Genomic DNA, 20,853 nt, shown 5'->3' with positions numbered 1-20,853 from the left:
AGTGGTTTGCAAAGTTTCTTGGTACTGTTGACATTTTGGCCAAAGAATTCTTTGCTGTGGGGCTGTCTTATACACTGGAAGATGTTTGGCAGCACCCCCGGCCTCTACCCATTAGAAGCCAATAGTGGGAGATAGCCGACATACTCAAAATATCCAAATCAATGAAGTTATTGGTGAAAATGAAAAATGTGTCTTTTATTTTATGGAGAAAATGTAACAGACCTTTTGGCCAACCCAATGACTCTCTTAGCCCTGCTTCTGCCTGTGCTTATCCCACCTTGTATGTTCTCCGTCAACAATGTGTCCTGGCAGAGAGGGTCCCATCAGAGGGTCCCCTGTCCCTGCAGGACTCTGAGTTCACATGATCAAGGATGCTACCATGTAACTTGGGGACTTCAGTTAATGAGACTCAATATGCTACTCCGTGAGCTCAACAGCACATTCCAGAGAAAAACTGAGGCCATGGCAGCTGCCACAACGGTTATTTCTCAAACACGTGTAACAGGCAGGGCAAGATTATTTTGCAAAAGAACTTTCTGCTAAAACTGCAGTGACTGCTCCCTTGACATTTCTCCAGATAAAGGCCTAAAGGCCCAAAGGCCCCAAAATGGTTCATTCCAAGACTCCGACCCTGGATCTAGGTGCAGGCCCTCAACAAGGGCAGAAGAAACACCAACACGCAGACTCGATCCTTTCCTGAGTATTAGAGACACATGAGTTCGTCTACAGCCTGAAACCCTTTCCTCCCTCCTGCTCTTGCTCTGGCACCAACAGAGAAGAGCTACAGCCAGTTTACTTTTTATCTGTGCCCTACAAAACATGACTCTGCCAAACCAAGGTAGAACCCAAGTTGTTCTCCAAGTTAGTGCTAATTAATCTGTGTAGAAAAGTAGGAGCTATCAAGCTATGATCTGCTTGCTTATATTATAGTATGAACAAAAATACTTTGGTTAAATGAAGTGCTCAGTGGAATTTGTTGCTTTTCTTGCTCCTTGTTGAGTTATTTTTTGGGAAAGGCAATTAGATAGGCCCTTAGAAAACTCTGTTCTAGAAACTTAAAGGATAGATTTACAGTTATAATATCCTTGGATAGGATATTTATGAGGAGCCTGATAAACCAAAATAGCTTGGCTGAGTCGTGCATAATCTCAGAACAGAGTTCTGAAGCTGCATGACTTCCAGCAGACTATTCCAGCAACCAGGTTATTTTCGTAGACCCGGTTAATAAGACTAATCAGATCATGGAATATTAGGAGTGTAGTAGAGAACACTGGATTTGATTAAAATGTTCATTTTTACTTTCTAATGAGAACTGAATTAGTAACCCATAATATAGTCCCATTTATGCGAGATGGTGTCATTGAAATGTTTCTTTATAGGTTTCTTTCCAAATGACCACGGAGAACAACCTGTACTGATGGTGCCACTTGTGACTCAAAACACTGCCTCCCACCGCACTCCACGGGGCAGGGGAAGGGGGGCCAGGCTCATCTTCCACAGACAGAGCACGGGAGGGGCCGGCCCCGGGGCCACAGCCAGGCTTCTACTGCCGTGGGCGCGTGCATGCGTGTGTATTCTGTTCTACCTTAAGAAACAAGGTAATTAGTCAAGAGACAAGTAAAGCTGCTCGTAAGCTTAATTTAACATTTCACAGCTTTTCGTCTGAATAGACTATTATGTTTCCTAATGCCGAATAGCCATTCCACTACAGCTTCACAGTGGTTCCATTTATTTCATGAAAATAAAGAACTTAATTATGTTTACACTATAAAAGTTTCCATATGCTTTTATAGATGATGAATGTTTGGCACGACCATAGATACTCCAAGATTTGCTCAAACCCCACCATCCCGGTCGCCTTGGTTTATTTTAGGGTCTCAGCAGCACAGGCCAAAGGACCACGCTGCCCCCCTCCTTCTTTCTTAGAGACGGCCCACGCGTAGCTAGCAGGGAAGTGTCCTGATCTGTGGCAAATCAAAGGGCTGTGTCCTGCAGGTGAGAATTGGGATTTATTTTGCTGTAGAAATAAAAGCACTGCCAAGGAAAGACAGAGGTACAGGATGGGGAGTGCGACATGGTGTGCAGGACCAAAACGAGCGGGGCGGGAGGCTGAGCGCTCATCAACATGGGAATATCATAAACTGCTCCATTCACATCACTGAATATTACATAATTATAAGCATGTCCCAAAGGAATGACTGTAAGAGAAAAATATCCAGTTGCCAAGTAATGTGTGTCCAAGATCCCATTTCTGTGTGTGTGTGTGTGTGTGTGTGCGCGTGCTCGTGAGAGGGGAACATAGCTCCAGGATCAGAGTGCGCACTCCAGCACGGGGCGGACACGCAGAGGGACAGGAGGAGGGGGAAGAGGGAGGTACCATGGCAGGAGACAGAACTGGAAAAGGGAAAGGCAGAGGGCATCGGTGACGAGGGACAGTGGCTGTGAAAAAGAAACAGATGTGATCCTTTCAGACCTACGGAAACTTCAAATGTGGTCATAAAATAAGTTGGCTTGTTGCAGCCAGATGATGACCAGATGCATGGGAAGCATGAGAGTAGGGAAAACATTTAGCGACTACTCTTATGGCCCAGGCCTTAAAAATACAATAGGAAAGGAAAACATGTATTTTTTATTCATTGGTGGGGGAGGGGAGTGGAGGGTCCCAGCAAGAAGAGTGTAGAGCGATGGCCACAGGGACCTCGTTCAGATGGTCACCCTGTCCTGCCAGGAAGCTCTTACCATGGAGCCCAGCCCTCTCATGCATAACCTGCCTGTCTTGTCGCTTAATATCACAGCTACCACAACACTCCAGTATAAACAGAAGGTTCCGAGGCCAATGAAATGTAAAAGTGGATGAAAGACGATGTTCATTAGCACTGAATTCTACTACAATTATTTCATGAAATGATCCTGTCTACCTTGCAGCTCCACTGCCATAGAACTTTCTAGTGCACAGCAGGAAACGAGCTCGTTCGTTTGGAAGTTCACGACTTCTACTGGAGCCTGAGCCTGCCCCAACACAGGACTCTCACATAAATTGTTGTGGCTCAGTGGCTTAATTGAGGCTGATTTTTGCTGACTGCCCATTTGACTTGCCTGTGTACAGTGGTGAGCATTAAATTCTAACCATATAACTGAATTATTTTTTTAAATCATTAACATCCTGCAGAAAATTAGCACTTGTTTATATATTTAAAGGTATTCTCAAGTAATAAGCAGTTATAACAAACATAACAAGGGTGAAACAATAAGGAAAATTCTTCAAATAGCTATAGCAGCTCAAAGCATAAACTATAGGCTAGCCTGTCCTTTAGGGATCAAATGGAAAATGGGCAATTAAGATATGTAGTTAAATCCATCATTTAAAATAATGAATAATAACAATATCAGATACTTGGCTTAAACAAACACCATTTTTTCTAGACCTTTCAAACTTCTTAAATGCCTCGCCCGCCCCGCACCCCAAGAAGTATATGAACGCTTGTTCATTCTTGTGAGGAGAGTCCTTGGTAGCAGAGAAAGGTCACTGGGTCAAGCTCATGACACAGGAAACTGAGCTCAGTGTTTAAAAGGTGGCAGAGAAAACACAAGCGAGACCATTCTGTGCACAACTGGAACTACACACTTGTACGATCGCATTCAGTTCCTGAGGCTTCCCTGGTTCTCTTCTGACCCAATTCATTCACTCAATGGTCAGATGAAATGTACTTAACCAAAGCTTGACAGTGTTCTTAATAAAACTATATGAGACTAAAAATGGTTCACTTTCACCCAGCATATTTGAACAACATGAAAGTGAGAGGTTTAAAAGAAAAACCATATCCATCTCTGCAGCACAAGAAAAGCTGATGTCATCCAAAAACAAGAAGGAAAAAGGAGCATATTCACCATTATACAAATATGAAAATCAACCCGCAGCTTTGCCCTTAAAGTCTGATCAAGGGTAGCATTACCGTTGACTCCTCACCACCTGTGACAGTTGACGAGCGCGCTCTCCTAGCTGGGGCACTGGGCTGTTAAACGATAATTTACATCAGTGAAATGCACTTAGGGAGACCACCCGTTGTTGACTGAATCAGGAATCACCGCTGTGTTGCAGCCAGCAAGCAGGTGACATGAATCAGAACCCTTGAAAAGCCATCCTGCCCAGGGAAAGCTGAGGAATCACTGATGACCAGGAGGTAAAAAAGGGTCCCCATCAACCTCCCACCCGGAGAAGCCTCAGGGTGCAGCCTTCATGTGGGGGCGCAATGATGCGACAGGCTCAGTCAGAATAATGTCAGATGTCTCATTAGGGGGGTGGGGGCGGGGAGAAGGAAAACCGCTATGGTTTGGCGCCCACTGTTAAATAATTAGCAGGTTCTTAAATCTGCCAAACTCAAACTTTGAGTAAGAGGCGCCTGGTGATCAGTGAGTTTACAGCTTCACAGAGCACAAGAGGGAGGACCCATCCGTTTCCAGGAAAATGAGCTCTTTGGCAAATGAAATTGACATGGATTTTGAAAAGGAGAGAAGGTGCCATTGATTCAGGAAGGAGAATCACAGAATCCTTTGGCCGTGGCCCCACAAGCCCATAGCAGCTGATTGTTTTGCGGGGAGGCCTGGACTGAAACCGCCCCAGAAAGGATGCTCTCATCATGCTCTTCATCAACCAGCACGTTTGACAGAAGGCACACAGGAAGCTATTATTTTACTACTCGCTTGACTAGTGTACTCATGAATCCATCTTGTAAACATAAAAGACTATAACCCAAGTAAAAAATATCCTTCTGAGTTGTGCAAAAGACACACGGTAGGGAAGACCCTGTGATTTCAAAATCTGCAAGTGCACTTTTCCCTTGTCACACAGAATAAAGCTAGCGCTAAAAATGATTGAGGATTTGTAGTCATAAAAATAGTGGTTATGGTCAAACATCAAACTGAACATGCTAAGCCCACATGTTTTCTCCCCCCAAAGAAGAAAAAAATTTACATAGCATTTCTTATTTTTAACATGTATACCAAGCACCTCCCAAGGCAGTTCTGGTCCAATTGGAATGTTCATGTTTACATATGTCCTCTACTGCTAACCACCCACCACTCTTCCATATTTGCTGCTAGTTATAAAAATTGTGGGAGAGCGGGAACAAATTATAGCTGATTCTTTAGTGAGTAGAACTGCCTTTAAAGAGAAGGTACAGAGGCTGTGGGGGTTAAGAGTTTAGGCCATTAGTCAATTAGTCATAGAAAGCCATACTTGCTCCCAACCCAGAAGAGTTTTTCCTGTTTAAAAGGATTCCGTATATTCTTACAATACAGGCCACTGGAGCACAGCTTAATATTTTTTAAAAATATCAATGCATGCTTTTAGTTAAGTCGTTTAAGTCAAGTGAACACAATATAATTGGTATTAATTTGGGTGAAAAACTAAGCAATCAAGTTTTTACCATTTTGGAGACTTTGGTGGCAAAACAATTCTTTGAGTTGGAAATCCACTCTCCTTGGGCCATTGGCTAGTAAATTTGAATGTTGCATTTATATAGGAAATGGATTTGCACAGGAAAAACTCTTCCTCAGCAGCCCCAGTGATTTTCAGGAAAAGCCGACAGAGCCAAGTGAGGACGGGAAATGAGGGGGTTACCGGCGGTAGATGAGCCTGCTCTGCAACCACCTCCGTGACACTGCACGACCTCAGCCTCGAGGAGGGCTCCCTCTGCTGGGTGGGGGGAAAAGGACAGGAACATTAAGGAGACATTCTTGGCAAGATGTTTCATGGGCTTAAAAAATATACCACTCAATCCTATTCACCACTCTACGATAATGGAAGGTAATTAAATGAAACATCATCTTTCCAGAGGGATGAGAACAACCCTTTCGAGTCATGCTATCTGCAATTTTCATTCTCAGTGTTCTAAGCAGATGGTGGTTTTCCCTGGTCTTTAGTTGTAAATAACTGCAGAAATAGGAGAACAAGGACAAAACATGAAAGGGGACTTAACAGGGCACCATAACACTCTACGGTTGCTTTAAAAATGGAAGAAGGCAGCTGGAAGTCTTATAATCTGCTTTGGGATGTGACTTCTAGTGAATTCTAGCATGACATGAGCAGAGGAAGGATACTGATACATGGCTATTAAATACTCATTGACTATTATGTTGACAAAGAACCAATGGGCTCCTATATCCAGAGAAACGCAGTCTTGTGCTAATTCTGAAGGGTCAGGTATTTACAGTTTTAGCTTCCCAATGAAGCTGAAGGTATACGGATAAGGAATGAGGAAAAATAGTTAAGTTAACCTCATAAATCTAATGTGTAATGTGTAATGTTCCTCTCACTTGTTTGCATTCATCTGTGGAGCTCTTTTTTTTTTTTTTTTAAAGTCTAACAGATTCAGTCGGAGAACACAGCAGGTAACACGCAGAAGCCAAGGGTCTAATTGGCAACAGGTTCATCCACGGGACTCGTTTGTGGCATTTACTCATTGTTGATATTTTGCAATGATAATTAAAATGGGATCAAAGAAAGACTCTGGGACAGTGAAGGAGGTGGGGGACTCCCCGCAACTGTTGCCACGCAGGAGTCATTCCTAGTCCAAGTTCATGCTATCGTTCTGGAATAAAGCGACCCTGAGCCAAACTAGAGAAGGGTCCCACATTCTCCTCTTTCTTAGGCACTCTCATTTAATAGTTAAACTAGGCTCAACACAATCTTAAAATAATTCTGACACTAGCACTTGGATGTTAAAGATATTTTATACAGCTTTACTAAGTAAATGCAGGAGCTCCTCATACAAATAATTAGGAGATGCTAACTTAATATTAATGCTGAAGAGTATTATAATTTTTCACTTGGTAGACCAAAGGTGTATAATTGCTAAAATTATTGTAGTACTTACTTCGTTTTATAGGCTTTATATATATATGGCTTCATTGCTTATATTGTTTCCATAGCAACAGTTTTACCAATTCAAATATCCCATTTATGTAAACTTTTTTTCCTGCCCCTATAGTACTAAATTTTCACCTCAGTGGTATTTCTCTTGATGGAAAAGCATTCATAAACTTTTAATATAAAATCACATTAACTAGGTAATCACTGCAACTCACACAATATGGGCCAATGGTGTCTTTTTAAATAAAAACGCCGTAAGTGAAGGAGTAACAGTTGCGTGAGTATTTACTGGCTTTTACATTTTTTGCAGCCCTCCTATCCACTTACATTTTATATATAATAGTGACTATTTTTCTAGGATGTCATTTTCAGTGCCATCGCTACCATCTCTACAATAGAACCTCTTTCAGTTCAATTTCTCAAGAAACTGAGGCTGCATTTGTTCCTAATTTAATGCATAAGCAGGGATTTTCTATGGGCTTTTTCTGTACAGCTTTGTATTGTCAAACAGAGGTCTTCGTGGCTGACTCTGCTGCTTCTCATCAGGGCTGAGCTCCACCTGAAGCTTTTAGAAAGTGTCCCTAACCCAATTCAAACGCTACCACTGATGCTGGTGTCCCAACCCCACAACCCTTGTCAAGGACTTTCTGGGGCTTAGGAGGTGTCTTCTATCTCCCGTTCTAGCTTTGTCTTGGATGGGTCATGTAGAGACTCTGCCTTCATCTGAGAAATGATAGGTACGCAGAGTGTGACTTCAGAGAACTGATTAGGAGGTCCAACGTCTCCCACGTCCCAATGCAAAATGCCACGTTTGTGACGAAAGCTCTACGTAGGAGTCTTTGACTGGGGGAAGAAATGCCACAAGGTTAAAGCTGGTAATTACAGAAGTCAGGACCTCTTATTATTCTCTTGCATTCTTTTCAAATCAAGAAAGGGTCTCGCATGCTTGGGCTGATTCAGATATAGCTCTGCGTCTCCTAGGTTAGGAGGAACTTTGGAAAATGTCAGCCCCCTGGGAATGGGAAGACCCTTGGTCATTATTTGCATATCAGACTCTCTTAAAGCAACAGAAAAATGATACAGTATTTGCTTAACTTCTCAAACAGGATGATTACTTACAATCAAAGAACCAAACTGTTCCCCATTGGAGTCAGGCGTGATCTGAAGTCTCCTGCTCAGCTCCTCAGACAGCTCTTGAGGGCTGGTCCGGGAGCCTGGGGAGGAGGGGGGTGGGGGCAGCGCCAGGCTGAGGGCATCTCCAGTGACGGCCACTTCTTCTGAAATGGTCTCCCAAGGCTGTCAGGGAAGGAGACGCTGAGTTAAATGCCAGGAATGAGGAATCCTTTCGTCCCCTGCCCAACAGGAACCATTATCACAACTATAATTAACATTTACTGAGCACTTAGGAGGCAGACAATCTTCTTAATAATCATGACAAAGATATGACTACTACCCTAATTAACAGATGAGGAAACTGAGGCACAGAGGGTGACCTGCCCGAGGTAACAGTGTTAGGAAGTGGCAGGACCAGGTTTTGAAACGAGGAAGCCTGGTTCCAGGTGCTGTCCCCTTAACCACTTTATAATCCCTCCTCTCTGAGCTGTGACTTACTTTGAGCACTTGTTACTACATGCATGGGCTAAAAAAATAATCTCAGGAACTCATTGATGATTTCCATGGATTTTCTTTTACTCTAACTGCTCAGGATTCACACCGAAAACAGCAGAGATGCTATAATCGGTCATTAAACACTGAAATAAAGTACCCATCAGTAAATTTTATGGAATTGTTAATTTTCCTTTTCCAACTTTGATCGCTGGAGCATTTTGTAAATGCCCTTCTTCCTAACACAATATCTTTACTAGATTTGTAGTAAGTAAACAGAGTTGTTAAGGTAGCATGGAAGTTAAAATTGTTCATTTCTTCTTCAGTTCATAACTTTCCCCTCTAGCACTTTACCATAAACATTTCAGGAGGAAATTATAAACATTTCTATTCACCCACATTTGTATTTGCTTGGTAATATTTTTTGGGATGTCAAAATAGTCAGTAAAAGCTTGTATTTGGTACCCAAACAAGTTATAGGGCTCAAGTGCTCAAATAGGATAACCATGTTGCCATTTAATAAGATGTGGTTAGACACCAGGGGAAAAAATTATAGAGTAAAAAAAATATTAAGATTCCCATACAAAAAATAATGCCATTCCCTTTTGTAATGATATAGATACATGTCTTCATTAAACATGGCTCTGATAAGCACTTTCTAAATAAACTCATATCCTGATGGCTCTAAGTTAGCTATGCAGCCACACGATTTATTTTGTAGATGACTTCTATGGGGAAAATAAATCACAACACAGAAGCAAGCTGGGGGCAAGGAAGGTGGAGGTGCAGAGTCGGGGGCAGTGGACGGTGTACCTCATTGTCCCCGCCCTCTGAGGGCTCGGGCTCCAGGTCCTCGCTGATGTGCCGGCGGGAGCGGAAGCGCCGGTGCGCTGCCTCCTGGTTGATCTGCCGGATGTTGCTGTCCGCCTCAGAGGACGCATCCCTGAGGGTGAGGGGATACAGGCAGGAGATTGGTGTTTGCAACTGGACCTCCAACGAGAGCCCAACACCCTTCAGGGGCCTTACACCTACTAAAACGCCAGCGCTCTTATGTTCAACACTCTGACAATGAGACTTCTTCCACTGTATTTTGACCAAAGTACAGTTCTAGGTTCATTTCCATCAGATAAATATAGCTTTCACATGCATCCACCACAACATCTGGGCGTCTTTCAGGGACGCACATCAAAATGTCCTGTCATGTTTAAGAAAGATGAGAAATCAAGGCTCTAAGTGACGTCAGGCTTCTCTAAGGAGAGGTGTCAGGTGTGACCCTTGTAGGAGTCTGGCAATGACAAGGTAGCAACCTTTGGTCATTAACATTAACTGTGTACCGTGTGCACAGTACAAATTCAAAGCTGAGATCGGGAGGGAAGTGCTCCTTACCCAACATGTATTTCTTCGGCTGCTGTGGCTCTCACTTGGACAGAATCTCAGACTCGGGACACTGCCTTCCTCCCCGTTCAACTACTTTTACACATTCACACATCAGGCGATAACTGCCCCAATCAACTGGGGTTTGAAAATTACTGATACTACATCCTCCATTATTATTATTATTATTATTATTATTTTTTCATACAACTAACTCTTTCAGCTCAGGATATGAAAATATCAATTGTATCTTGAAAACGTTTGCAGTAAATTACAGGCCATCATCCTTCGGGAGGAATACTACTTGGAGGCTTTTAGAGTAGACGTTTAAATACCAAAATGTTTTTCAGAGAAAACTCACAGACTCTTTTGATAAGACACTATATTCCATTATCAAAAGTGGTGTCACAAGTTAATATTTCAAAATATTTGGAAACATTATTCTATACTAATTGAAATACAGTATTTATGAAGGTGCCTTGTTACAGATTTTTTCCTAAAACATAGGTTTTAAACATTCTAATACAGTCTCAAACTAACAAATAACTACATCCCAATAAAGAGCTGGTTGGGCTCCTGAATAGTGACTAGTTTGTGACTAGCAGCCCTGTATGCAAGCAGACAGGACAGGTGAGTCTTTAATGACAGTTTTGAGATAGTTTAAATACTTCCAACAGACATCTTTACTAACTTTCTTGGTAAAGGGGGTCGTATAAAGGTTAGCTTTCCTTTACTCCATATTATAATGATAATTCTTTATTATGAAATTCTGAATTAATGAAGTTTTACTGTATCTGTACACCCATATACAAACTTCTGAACTTAAACAGAAACATATGTCCTGCGTATTTTAGAGTAATATTAAAGTATAACTAGACTAAAAATAGTACGCTAAGTAGAGACATCGTGAGAAAAAACCCGATAATTATGGCCATATAGACAATAATTAAAATCAAGGAACACACAAGCATATTAATAACATTTCTAAAACCACCAAAACAAAATGATAAAAAAATGACACTATTGGATATGTTAGAAAATGCAGTATTGTTATTTGTGATTTTATGTTGTTGCATTTTTATGACATTGACTTCATAAACACACAATGATTATAAAAATTATACAGTATTATCAAACTCATAGAAATTAGAAGATCAGAATGATCAGAACACCTTCATCAGCTCTGTAAGATATTTCAGTAATGTCTAAGAAGGCAAAGGAAATTTTACATTATCCTGTTTTGCTTTTTATTGAGGATGAAAGCAGTATCACTCTATAAAGACCAGCTTTACTTAAAAATATTTTATATATTGAGTTTCATTGAAATTTTAAATCTGCTCTTGAAATATCTGTCCTCACGTATTCAACGCCGAGTGACTAATGTTTGCACGCTGGCTGGGTGCTGGGTCTAACACATACTTGAATTGTTACAGGGATGTCTGAGAGATTGAAACAAGTAAGGTTTCCACATTACTATGTCTGCATCTTATATCTCTCAGAAGCACACAAGACTCTATTATTCTGGAAGAACCAGTTATTTTAAAAAGGGGGCATTTAAAATCAATTATGCCAATCTTCCTTGCCCAACATGCTCAAATAATTAGTAATCTGTGTGAACTGGAAACAACTAAACAGCATAAAGGAGTAAGTTACCTCTGATTTTGAAATTCCAAACATGGGCTTTTATGGTCTTTAGTGATAAAATGAAAATGGTCACACCATGGAGGGCTTAATTAATTAATTAATTAAATTACTAATAAGAGGGTTTGAATTGAAAGTTGTTGAACTGACTGGAAGTGTAGAGTCGCTAATGGGAAGATGAACATGTAAAAGTATTTCTAATCTGACAAATTAAAACAAAAATGGTAAAAAAACAAAAATTCTCTGAATGTTTTTCCAGTGATCAAATTTGAGAAATGGCTCTTTCAATTTTCTTCAGCCATTCATTTCACATAGGTATTCTTCATTTGCCTGTCATGGGCGAGAAAAACCACAAATTTATCAAAATCCGTGTGCCATGTCGTTTATAGTCACATACATTAGTGATTGCAATAATGGCCTGAGCTCCCTGCCTATGACTGAATTCTTGGTCAGACAGGGACAGGTACATGACGTGTGTTAGAAAGAGAGTTACAAGTTTTTTTTTTTAATTTAAAAAAGAGAGAAAATAAGTGAGTTCAACAAGTTCATCTTCATTCATAGTCTTAATGTAATAATTTCTCACCATTTAGAAAACTTACAGTTTTTACAGTAAAAAAGAGCTTAAGTTTTGTTTAAATAGGAAGCAGGCCAATCTAAAATTAGGGAGAAGGTTGGGGTACCTTCTGTGGTCACCCTGCTCTGAAGTCCTACCTCCAGGTCTAAACCTGCCCTGGACATTTCAGGAAACCATGTGCCTGCCAACACTTTCAGAAGTGACTCATTTACAGACATTCCTGCAGTTAAAGGCACTGGCTCAGCCCCGACCTTGTTCCAGGTGCAACAGGGTGGACCTGTGAATAGAAGGCGCAGCCCCTGCTCCACCTGGGAACTAGAACACTCTGTGCTCCGAGCCGTGATGGGGAGGCAGTGTGCTTTCAGGGACACCCGGCTGAAGAGGCCCAGCTTCCAGTGCTGTTTTGCTTTCTGTTCGGGGAAGAGGGAATTAGCACAACCCCAGAGCCAAAACGAAGAGAAAGGAACAAGAAAGCAGCCTGCGTGACAGCGGACTCTGGTGCACTGCATGTTCGTGATGGGGCTGGGACGGGGGAGCGGGGGTCAGGAAGAGACAGGGTGGAGGAGGGCCATGTAAGAACAGCCAGAGGGCACCGAGATTTTTCTGGATGAAAACTTTTCGGGGGGTTGAAGTTCGGGGCACAAGTCTGTAGAAATGAGTCACCAGGAGAGTCTCTCTGTTAGCACACGGTAATCAGTAATCACTCTCAGAGTTCCTCAGATACGGCCTTCTAATAAAGACACTTCTTAGTATCAAGCTTCCTCCAGAGTCCTGCAGTATTATTTTGTGGAAACTGAATTATGAAACAATTATTTTTGAATTAAAACAATTCTTTAATTCTGGAAGGCTTCTGGCCAAGCCAAAGCAAGTTAAGGAAAAAGAACCCCGAGTTCTCAAACAGGTCAGGTGAGACAGAGAGGTCACTGTGGAGACCCTTTCTTTCCTCACCTAACTCTTCTCTCGCTTTCTAGAAGTTGTGCCCACAGGAAAGGGGCCACTCCGCGATTTCTGCGAGTTCCGCCCAAGGCTTGGCTAGCGTCCTTCCTGGCTTCGTCTCTCCTTTGAGCATGGCTGCCTTCACTGATGGGGGAGAGCCACGTCCCTGACTCCTCCCTAAATTACATGTGAACCTGAACTTGGCCAAGGAACTGCATTTTTCCCATGTTGCTTCTGGACCACTGATTTGCCAGCATTACACAACTTACATCTTCTGTTTCGGTTTAGTTCTTTGGGACCCTGCCACCAAAGATGGTATGTTTAGAAAAACACAGGACGTGTTTTCTCAGTAATTCTTTCATTTGTTTCACAACTCTGTGAGGCAGGGAAAGCTGCCATGACCACCCTTTATCCCCCACATGTCGACTTCAGTTTACAAGACAATTATTAATGAAGGTGAACATTTTCCACATATGTCTTGGTCATTAGTATTTCTTCCTTTGAGTTGCTAGTGGTCACTTGTCTACTGAGGGCACGTGACACTCTGGTCCCGCGGAGTGCTATGTTTTAAGGTTCTTTATTATGGTGTTTAGCAAAGGTAGATTACGGTGCTTTGCTTAGGGTACCGTTACCAAGATTCCTCTGATCACTACATGGAACCAAGTCCAAGGTGAGTTCATTTCTTTTTTAACTACAAATAGCTAGAGCAGTCAGTGGCTTACAATACTTTTAGTAGCTATGGCCATAAATCAAAGGGGAATAGTAAGAAAATAAAATAAAAATAAATTTAGAAAATCACAAACTCATTTCCATGGGGAAAAATGACCACAGAGAAGAGTTCAGCAGCCCCACAGCGTTCAGATATTCATGCTGTCCTGGGAGCACGTTGCTGACAATGGGCAGTCAAAGCTGATCGAGGACAGCTGATACTCACAAGAACCCACTTGGGGGCTTTGGAACAAATGGCTGTTCGTTGTTGCAGATTCTGCAGCCTCTCTCTCTGAATCCACAATACCCAGACCAAACTTCTCGGCCCCTTCCCCACCCAGCATCCTATGCAGAATATCCTCACAATTTCTAAAGAGAAAAGGGCGATCCACAACACCATCCATCACACTAACGCCACTTGTTTCAAAACTATCATTAGCAAATTTCCTTCAGAGTCTGGGTTAAGGAGAAAATTATCTTGTCCGATATACTTGTCTTTTAGTACACATTGCAAGTTATATAATTCATTGATAATTACCTCCTTATCTTGGCCTTAGGAGCCAAGATAAGGAGGTACTCAGGGAACTCAGGATGGCTAGAATAATTTTTCCTTTCCTCCTTTTAATACTGTTTTTACTTTTTATTGCATATTAATAATTTTACGTCCTGCTGTACACTGCGATTTAAAAACAAGCTACTTCAGATCCTTTTTTTTTTATAGTAGCTGAGGTTTAACTAGTGTTTATCTCCTATCATCAAACCAAAAATTGCCAAGCAAACAAAATAGTAATCAGTGTGCACTACATCCCTGAGGCTGGGGAGGGAGTAGAATAAACAGTAATTACTAATTCTGAGTTTGCAACTCTCCCATGTGTTCCTAATTATATCAAGGGGGTGATATAGAAATTTCCCCAAAAGGGAAAACAAAATTTTTGAGAGGGTTTCCAAGTCAAATAATTAAAGGAAATAAAACCCCAAAATCTTTAGGAAGGAGTTCCATTCTGGGTTAGTGAGAAGAGGAAGCTGAAGAAGAGGAAAAGGATAGAGTCACTGCACATAAGATGCACCCAGGACATGCAACCTCTGCTTCGTATTTCGTGAATCCATACGAAGACAGAACGTGATAAAAGGCAACAGTGCTCTCATCCCTCGCAGACCCTCCCAGGCTGCCACGCTCCTGACCTTGGTGAGGGGGAACCTGCAGTGCCACGCTGCCAAGTGCTTTCTAGGGCCTGAGACGTCTTTCCCAGCCTCGTCCCGAAGGGCTGCAGCGCTCGCACTGAGGGCAGCAGGCGAGCGCGCGCTCCTGGCCCTCGCACGGTACTCACATCAGGCTTGGTCGGTGCCACTGGGTGGTCCGGTTGTTGTGGTTCACATAGTAGGTCCGACCTAAATTGTCCACTTTTTCTTCCCAGCCAGGAGGCAGAGGAGGCGGAGGAAGCTCCTCCTGGTGCTGAGAAGCTGAGTCATTTGAGTCCACGACTTCCCACCCATGCTGTGGAGTAAAATCAGGTTGAAGGTCATGAGGCGGGTTCTTCAGGTGTGAGGGAGGACACAGTGACAGGTGCCACCTGTATCCTTACTCCGCTGCACACTGGCTCTTGCCGTGGCTCCATGTGCCACGTTTGAAGAAATTCCCAAAAAGTGGGGAGAAAAGCTATTCTAGAGGACTCTTAAAAGTATTTTGAGCAATGGCCAACTAACCGTGCTGCCTTCTGAGACGACTGTATTATAAGCAGCAGCAGAGAGTGGGATATGTAGTCTGCTGCGTTACTAAGTCACGTTAGACCCCTCTGTTATTTCATGTTTGTTATTTTGACCTGAAGGCCTGTAGGGCCATACAAAGCCGTGGCAATGACATTGTCATGTTACGGCAGCGGTCTTTTCAACACGTCCCTAAGCGAAAAGGGAGCTGGGAAGATAAGCCACACTACACATGCCCCAACAGACATCAGAGCGTGAGTGACCAGTAGGCCGAGGGCTCTATCGTTCTGCAGGGAGGGTGGCACCGAGGCTAGCTTTGCATCTCTGCATCTAGTATCACGGGAGCCCCAAAAGCGGGGTGCTGTGGCTTTCTACTTAGGCACTCCCCACTTGCTGGGGCCACATAAACAGGCTCTATGGTACCAGAGTTAGAGTTCCGGTTTTCCAACACATATTTTAGGCATTAAGTATTCCTTCCTCACATCCCCTAGTAAAGTCACTGGAAAATTAAGTAATTCATGGGTTACTGCAGTTGGAAGGCAAGATGAGTATAAAAAAAAATTCCTTGGATTTGAGATAAAAATCTGTTGATGTGCTTGTGAAATCTTAACATTCATGACTGTCTACCACCCACTCACTCCTCCTCCTCACAGATGAAAGCTCACAGATGAAACGCTGCCTGGAAATCCGACCTCTTGGTCTGAGGGAGGCTCGGCCGACTTGCCCGTAACATATTCACATACCACGTATACGCAACAGCTGCAAACAGATGTGCAAAGAAGCCACAGAGAGGCCTCATTTAGCGGACACTTTCAGGACAAGATGAGGATCTAACAAAACAGCACCATTGGGAGGGTGTGCTCACAAGGTACAACGCGACCAAGGTACAGGTATGCGACCACAAAGTTAAAAGGCAGCTAGGCCAGGAGGGAAAATGAGAAAGTTCCTCTGGACAGCTAATTCCAAAGTGGCATTTCCAGAGGAGAGCTTTCCTGATGCGTGCTATCCATCACCTGTGCGCCAAATGAGCCGAAACCTGGAAAAGATTCTCTAAATCCCTTTATCCACTTTGAAGCAATTCCAAGTGCTAAAAGGAATTTACCGAGAGCTGAAAATCCAAAGCAATCAGAGAACGAAATACACGAGGAGAATTTCACATAGGGTTGGGGCTGCTAATAAAATATGAATTTGGCATTTCATAATGAGAAACTGCCCCAATTATTAGTGTCCTAACATAAGAAATTCATCTTTTTTTTATTAAAATGCACACACACGAACACACACTGGTAGTTTATCAAATATGGGTTCATGGGCGCTTTCAAATTTTTTCATATTTGAGCTTTATAAACTTTCATTTCCTTAACGAAGAAAGTCTAAGGTGAACAACTCCTACGACCCCAGGCAGGGGCAGGGACGGGGACCTGGGCCCGGGGCCCGGGGCCTGGGCGCAGCTGCTCACCTCCGCGTCACCCCGCTGCTCGCCGTTCTCCTCATCTTGGCCGCCATTTTTGGGCATATAGGCCATTTTCAATCGCAAAAACCCCTTTACTCGAGACTTGTGACTGCATGAGAGAAGAAAACTGGTTGTCAAGGCTATGACTTGATTACAGCTTTCATAGTTATGATGACTTTTGAAAAAAGATAGAACAAGAAAAGTTGTTGAATCTTCCCCAGAAAAAAACCCAATAACCATGGCATAAAGGATAACACTACCCGCCCAAGGCCTCACCTTCTTGGTCTGAGGAGAAAGTCCTTAAACGTGTAGGGTCGCTCCATGGTTGGGTCTTCTGTCTACAGGAAGAAAAAGCAAGTGTCAATACCCCTAACAGGTTGTATTCTGAGATACACCGAGCTGGATTATAGAAAGCACGGTTTCATTTTAGAAGACAGGAATGATGAAGACCAGGGTTGGTTCCTCAACCAACCCTTGATAAATGTTGTATTAGGTCACAGAACTTTATCCACTCAAGATCCACTAGATGTCACTGTCAACATCCGTTTTTAGGAGCCAACCCCAGCCTTAGACAAATGACAAAATGATAGTGGTCAAGGCCAAGTGTAATTTCTAACTGCAGGGTGGAGCCCTCAATCTCAATCTGATTAACAATGGAGAATCTGTGGTCACCAGTGCCTCCTTGTCATTTCATCCAAGAGAAGTAAAGGTGGAGTTAATAGGAAAACATGCATGATCTAATCTGTGAAGGCAGCTTTACCTTATTTTTAACATTAAAGTATCATATCATCAGCCTAAGATCACTGAAAGATTATTTCCTCCACAAGAGCTCATCCTTCGTGGCCCCATGAATCTGCCTTTAGCTGGTGCTTATTTCATGAAGCTCTGAATGCAACGGCAACATTTATCCATTTTTCAAAGAAGTCCAAAGACTGTCCCAAATTAGTTGGTTAAAGTAAAGCAAGCAAGGAATTAGAAAAATAAATGTTACTTTTTCATTAATTTTTAAATACTATATTTAGGAAAACCTCAAAAACCTAGACTCTTTGCCCTGACTGGCATGGCTCAGTTGGTTGGGCGTTGTCCCGCAAAGCCAAAGGTTACCAGTTCAATACCTGGCCAGGGCACAAGCCTGGGTGGCAGGTTCAGTCCCTGGTCGGGGTGTGTGAGAGAGGTAACTGATCGATGGGAGAATTGAGTCTGAAGGCCTCGAATGAAAGTGAATCATGATTCTAAAATTATTTTTTTTTCATCTGGAAGCATTTGATAAGTATAAGGCACTGAGGAATCAATGAGCAAAGGAGTAAAAGACGTTTCCTCTATTTTTCATTATCACTCTTTACTCTTCCCTGTTAGGGGACAATGACTGAGCTAACACTATGGACCACTGCGGTTGATGATGGAGGTAGTGACTCCCTGGCATGCAGCACACACCCGGGCTTCACACCGTCCTCCCTGCCCACCTCTCCGCCTCCCCGACAGAGCTCCCACCAGGACTCTTACAATGGCCCCCAAGGCCCATCAGGGAATGTAATTAATCCAGGGACCTGACACTGGTCAGTGAGCTGAGGAGGGCCTGCGTGTACCAGGTCCAAGGTGCCAAGGTGCTTGCAACTTTGCAGAGTTGCATCCACCAAGGGTCTGCTCCTAAACCGGTCCCTAGAGAGGTCAGGCTTGCTCTGCTCCTCTCATCTTCCTGGTAGGCAGCCTGGGGTCAGGGATTTTAGAGCTGAAGAATTTAAAAGAGAAGTCTTCCATTGCAAACACCAATGGCTGCTGGCAATGGCACTAATATGCCTGCAGGATTCCAGCAAGGGAAGAAGGTTCTTCAGCAAGCATCATTACTAAGTTTAAAACATTCCTCTTTCACACTCAAAAGACACCAAACAATATTTAAATTATTAAAAGTAATTTCTTAACAATCACAAGAGATTAGACTAAGTTCAGTTCTGCTGCCTCGCATCTTCTTCATCAAGTTCCTAATTTAGAAAACATCAAATGTTACCAACTTTAAGACCAAATCAAGGCAGTTAAAATTAAAAAAAAAAAAAAAGATGCATGGTATCTTGGGGCAACAAGAGAAAGCCTCATTCCTGGTTTAAAATGTCTTATAATAAATAAGGGCACATGTATGTCAACATGGAAGCATAGATAATTAACTATGTTGCTAATACCAATTTTTAAAATAGCAAAACATTACTACTGTTTGTCCTTCTTTCTATCATTCCAAGTTTCAGGGCCTTTCTTATTAACTCAATTAAATATTCTCAGTATCTTAGATATGCAGAACTAGAGAGAAACAGCCTCAGGGAGGGGAAGAAAGCTCAATGAAAAAGCACGGAGTAAAGCTAGTGGGTTTGGGAATCCCCCCGACCCCCTGCCATTACAGGCGGATTTGTACACTGACTGCCATTATTTTCAGGTCATACACTGAGTGCGACCTGAGCAAAAATGCAGTTCCCTCCAGCAGCCAGGACCATAGCTGCTCGGGTCTGATGCTAACACGTGCCATGCGGTATGGGAGCTGTGTGCCATATGTGGCTTTTAAAATCTAGATTTTAATAAACTAAAGTGAAGTAAAATGATGAATCCACTCGGTCCCTTGGTCACATCAGTCATATCTCAAATGCTCAGCTACCACACGTGGCTGCCACACCGAGTGGCGGTGCCAAGCTGCCTGAGGGAGGGCCTTGCTTCCCTGACCCTTCCTCAGATCCAAATCATGCTTATCAGCAAATATATGCAGAAGGAATAGATTCTCTCCTACCCGGTGAGACTGTGAAATTCACTAATGATCAAACACCCAATCAGATTCCTTAAACCTTGAGAAAGGCCAAGGCAACAGCCACTCTGATCCACATTACTACTCTCCATTACCTCCTTTCATTACTAATGAGATCGCTTACTTAATTTTTGTCTAAAATGGGATGACCTTGACAAATATTAAATCCTCAGGCCATATATAATCTGCCTGGAGAAGGGTCACGCAACTATCAAGAAAAGGGCAACCATCATGCACTCCACAAAATATATTCAAATGCTAACAATCCATTTTACACACCCATGCTTACGTCATCACACCAAATATATAGCAACAACGTGCAATTTTCCCATGAGCGCCCTACGAATGTGGTCACACACAAAGTGCAGCGCCAAGGCTATGTGCATTCTGAATACGCTAGTTGGGGTCCACCCCTCTTCCAGGATGAGAATGCACCTTCACCCCTCTCCTTTGGCTTCCTTTGTGGTCATCTCCCAGCCTGCGGTCGGCTCTATCGAGCCGGTCCATTTTGAGAGGGGAGATCATGGCACTCCCAAGGAAGCTCATCTTTTGGCAGATGTAACACTGGGAGGCTCCCTAACTCAGCTGGCTCAGCCCGTGTAAAAGTCCTCTGTAGCATCTGCTCTTCTGCTCCCGTTAACTGGTTGCTTTCTCTTCTAGCCCTGAGCCTTGGCACCGCCCCCTTCTTTGAAGGCTCACTCTGGCCTCCACCAAATCCAAAGCCCAGCTATTCCCTCTACTGACTTGGTCTCTAAAGACAATACTTCTCTCCCCTCCGGGGGTCCCACCCAATCTTTCGAAATCAATCTGCACTTAATCACTCAAACAAGGCCTTGTTAGAGCAAGGTGTTTCGAAATTTCATTTCCACCTGTTAGGGACTATTAGTACAGAATTTGTCTTGGTGGAGAGGTGATTTTTACTTTAGGAAAAACGGTGGCTGGGGACACCCAGGACAAAGAACTGGCCCACCAACCCATGTTGTCTAAAAACCTGAGGGCATTCCCGCTTCGACCTGACAAGCATAAGTAAAAGACCTACTGATGCAGCAGCACGTGACGAGCGTTTCCCTCACAAGTGCTGAGATCTCCTTGTCCTCTCTCAAAGTGATTTTAAAGGAACCACCAGGTTTCTGCAGCTATGGAATCAGCCTCGCGCACACATGCTCCCTCCGCACACACCTTGGCGCTTCAGGTTTTTATATAGA

The 20,853-nt window shown here is 43.0% G+C and overlaps 1 protein-coding gene across 9 annotated transcripts in view; it reads right to left on the bottom strand.

The window, feature by feature from the left end:
- NEDD4L (NEDD4 like E3 ubiquitin protein ligase) overlaps positions 1-20,853 on the bottom strand; it is a 298,669-nt gene that overhangs the window by 48,452 nt on the left and 229,364 nt on the right. For 5 of the 9 annotated variants that reach the window (XM_054583731.1, XM_054583733.1, XM_054583730.1 and 2 more), the window contains 7 exons: positions 17,143-17,204; positions 16,873-16,975; positions 15,038-15,204; positions 9,290-9,419; positions 7,991-8,167; positions 5,621-5,695; positions 3,954-4,013 (listed from right to left, as the gene is read on the bottom strand). In XM_054583731.1, the coding sequence (XP_054439706.1) occupies positions 3,954-4,013; positions 5,621-5,695; positions 7,991-8,167; positions 9,290-9,419; positions 15,038-15,204; positions 16,873-16,975; positions 17,143-17,204 (774 nt within the window). The remainder of the gene's footprint in view (positions 1-3,953; positions 4,014-5,620; positions 5,696-7,990; positions 8,168-9,289; positions 9,420-15,037; positions 15,205-16,872; positions 16,976-17,142; positions 17,205-20,853) is intronic. The other 4 variants (XM_054583732.1, XM_054583728.1, XM_054583727.1 and 1 more) reach the window with 3 other exon arrangements.

The sequence above is a fragment of the Pteronotus mesoamericanus genome, unplaced genomic scaffold (assembly GCF_021234165.1).
Source record: "Pteronotus mesoamericanus isolate MK-2021 breed Mesoamerican mustached bat unplaced genomic scaffold, CSHL_Meso_final contig_74, whole genome shotgun sequence".
In the NCBI taxonomy this organism is placed as follows: Eukaryota; Metazoa; Chordata; class Mammalia; order Chiroptera; family Mormoopidae; genus Pteronotus; species Pteronotus mesoamericanus.
This window is presented reverse-complemented; position numbering and strand designations above follow the sequence as displayed.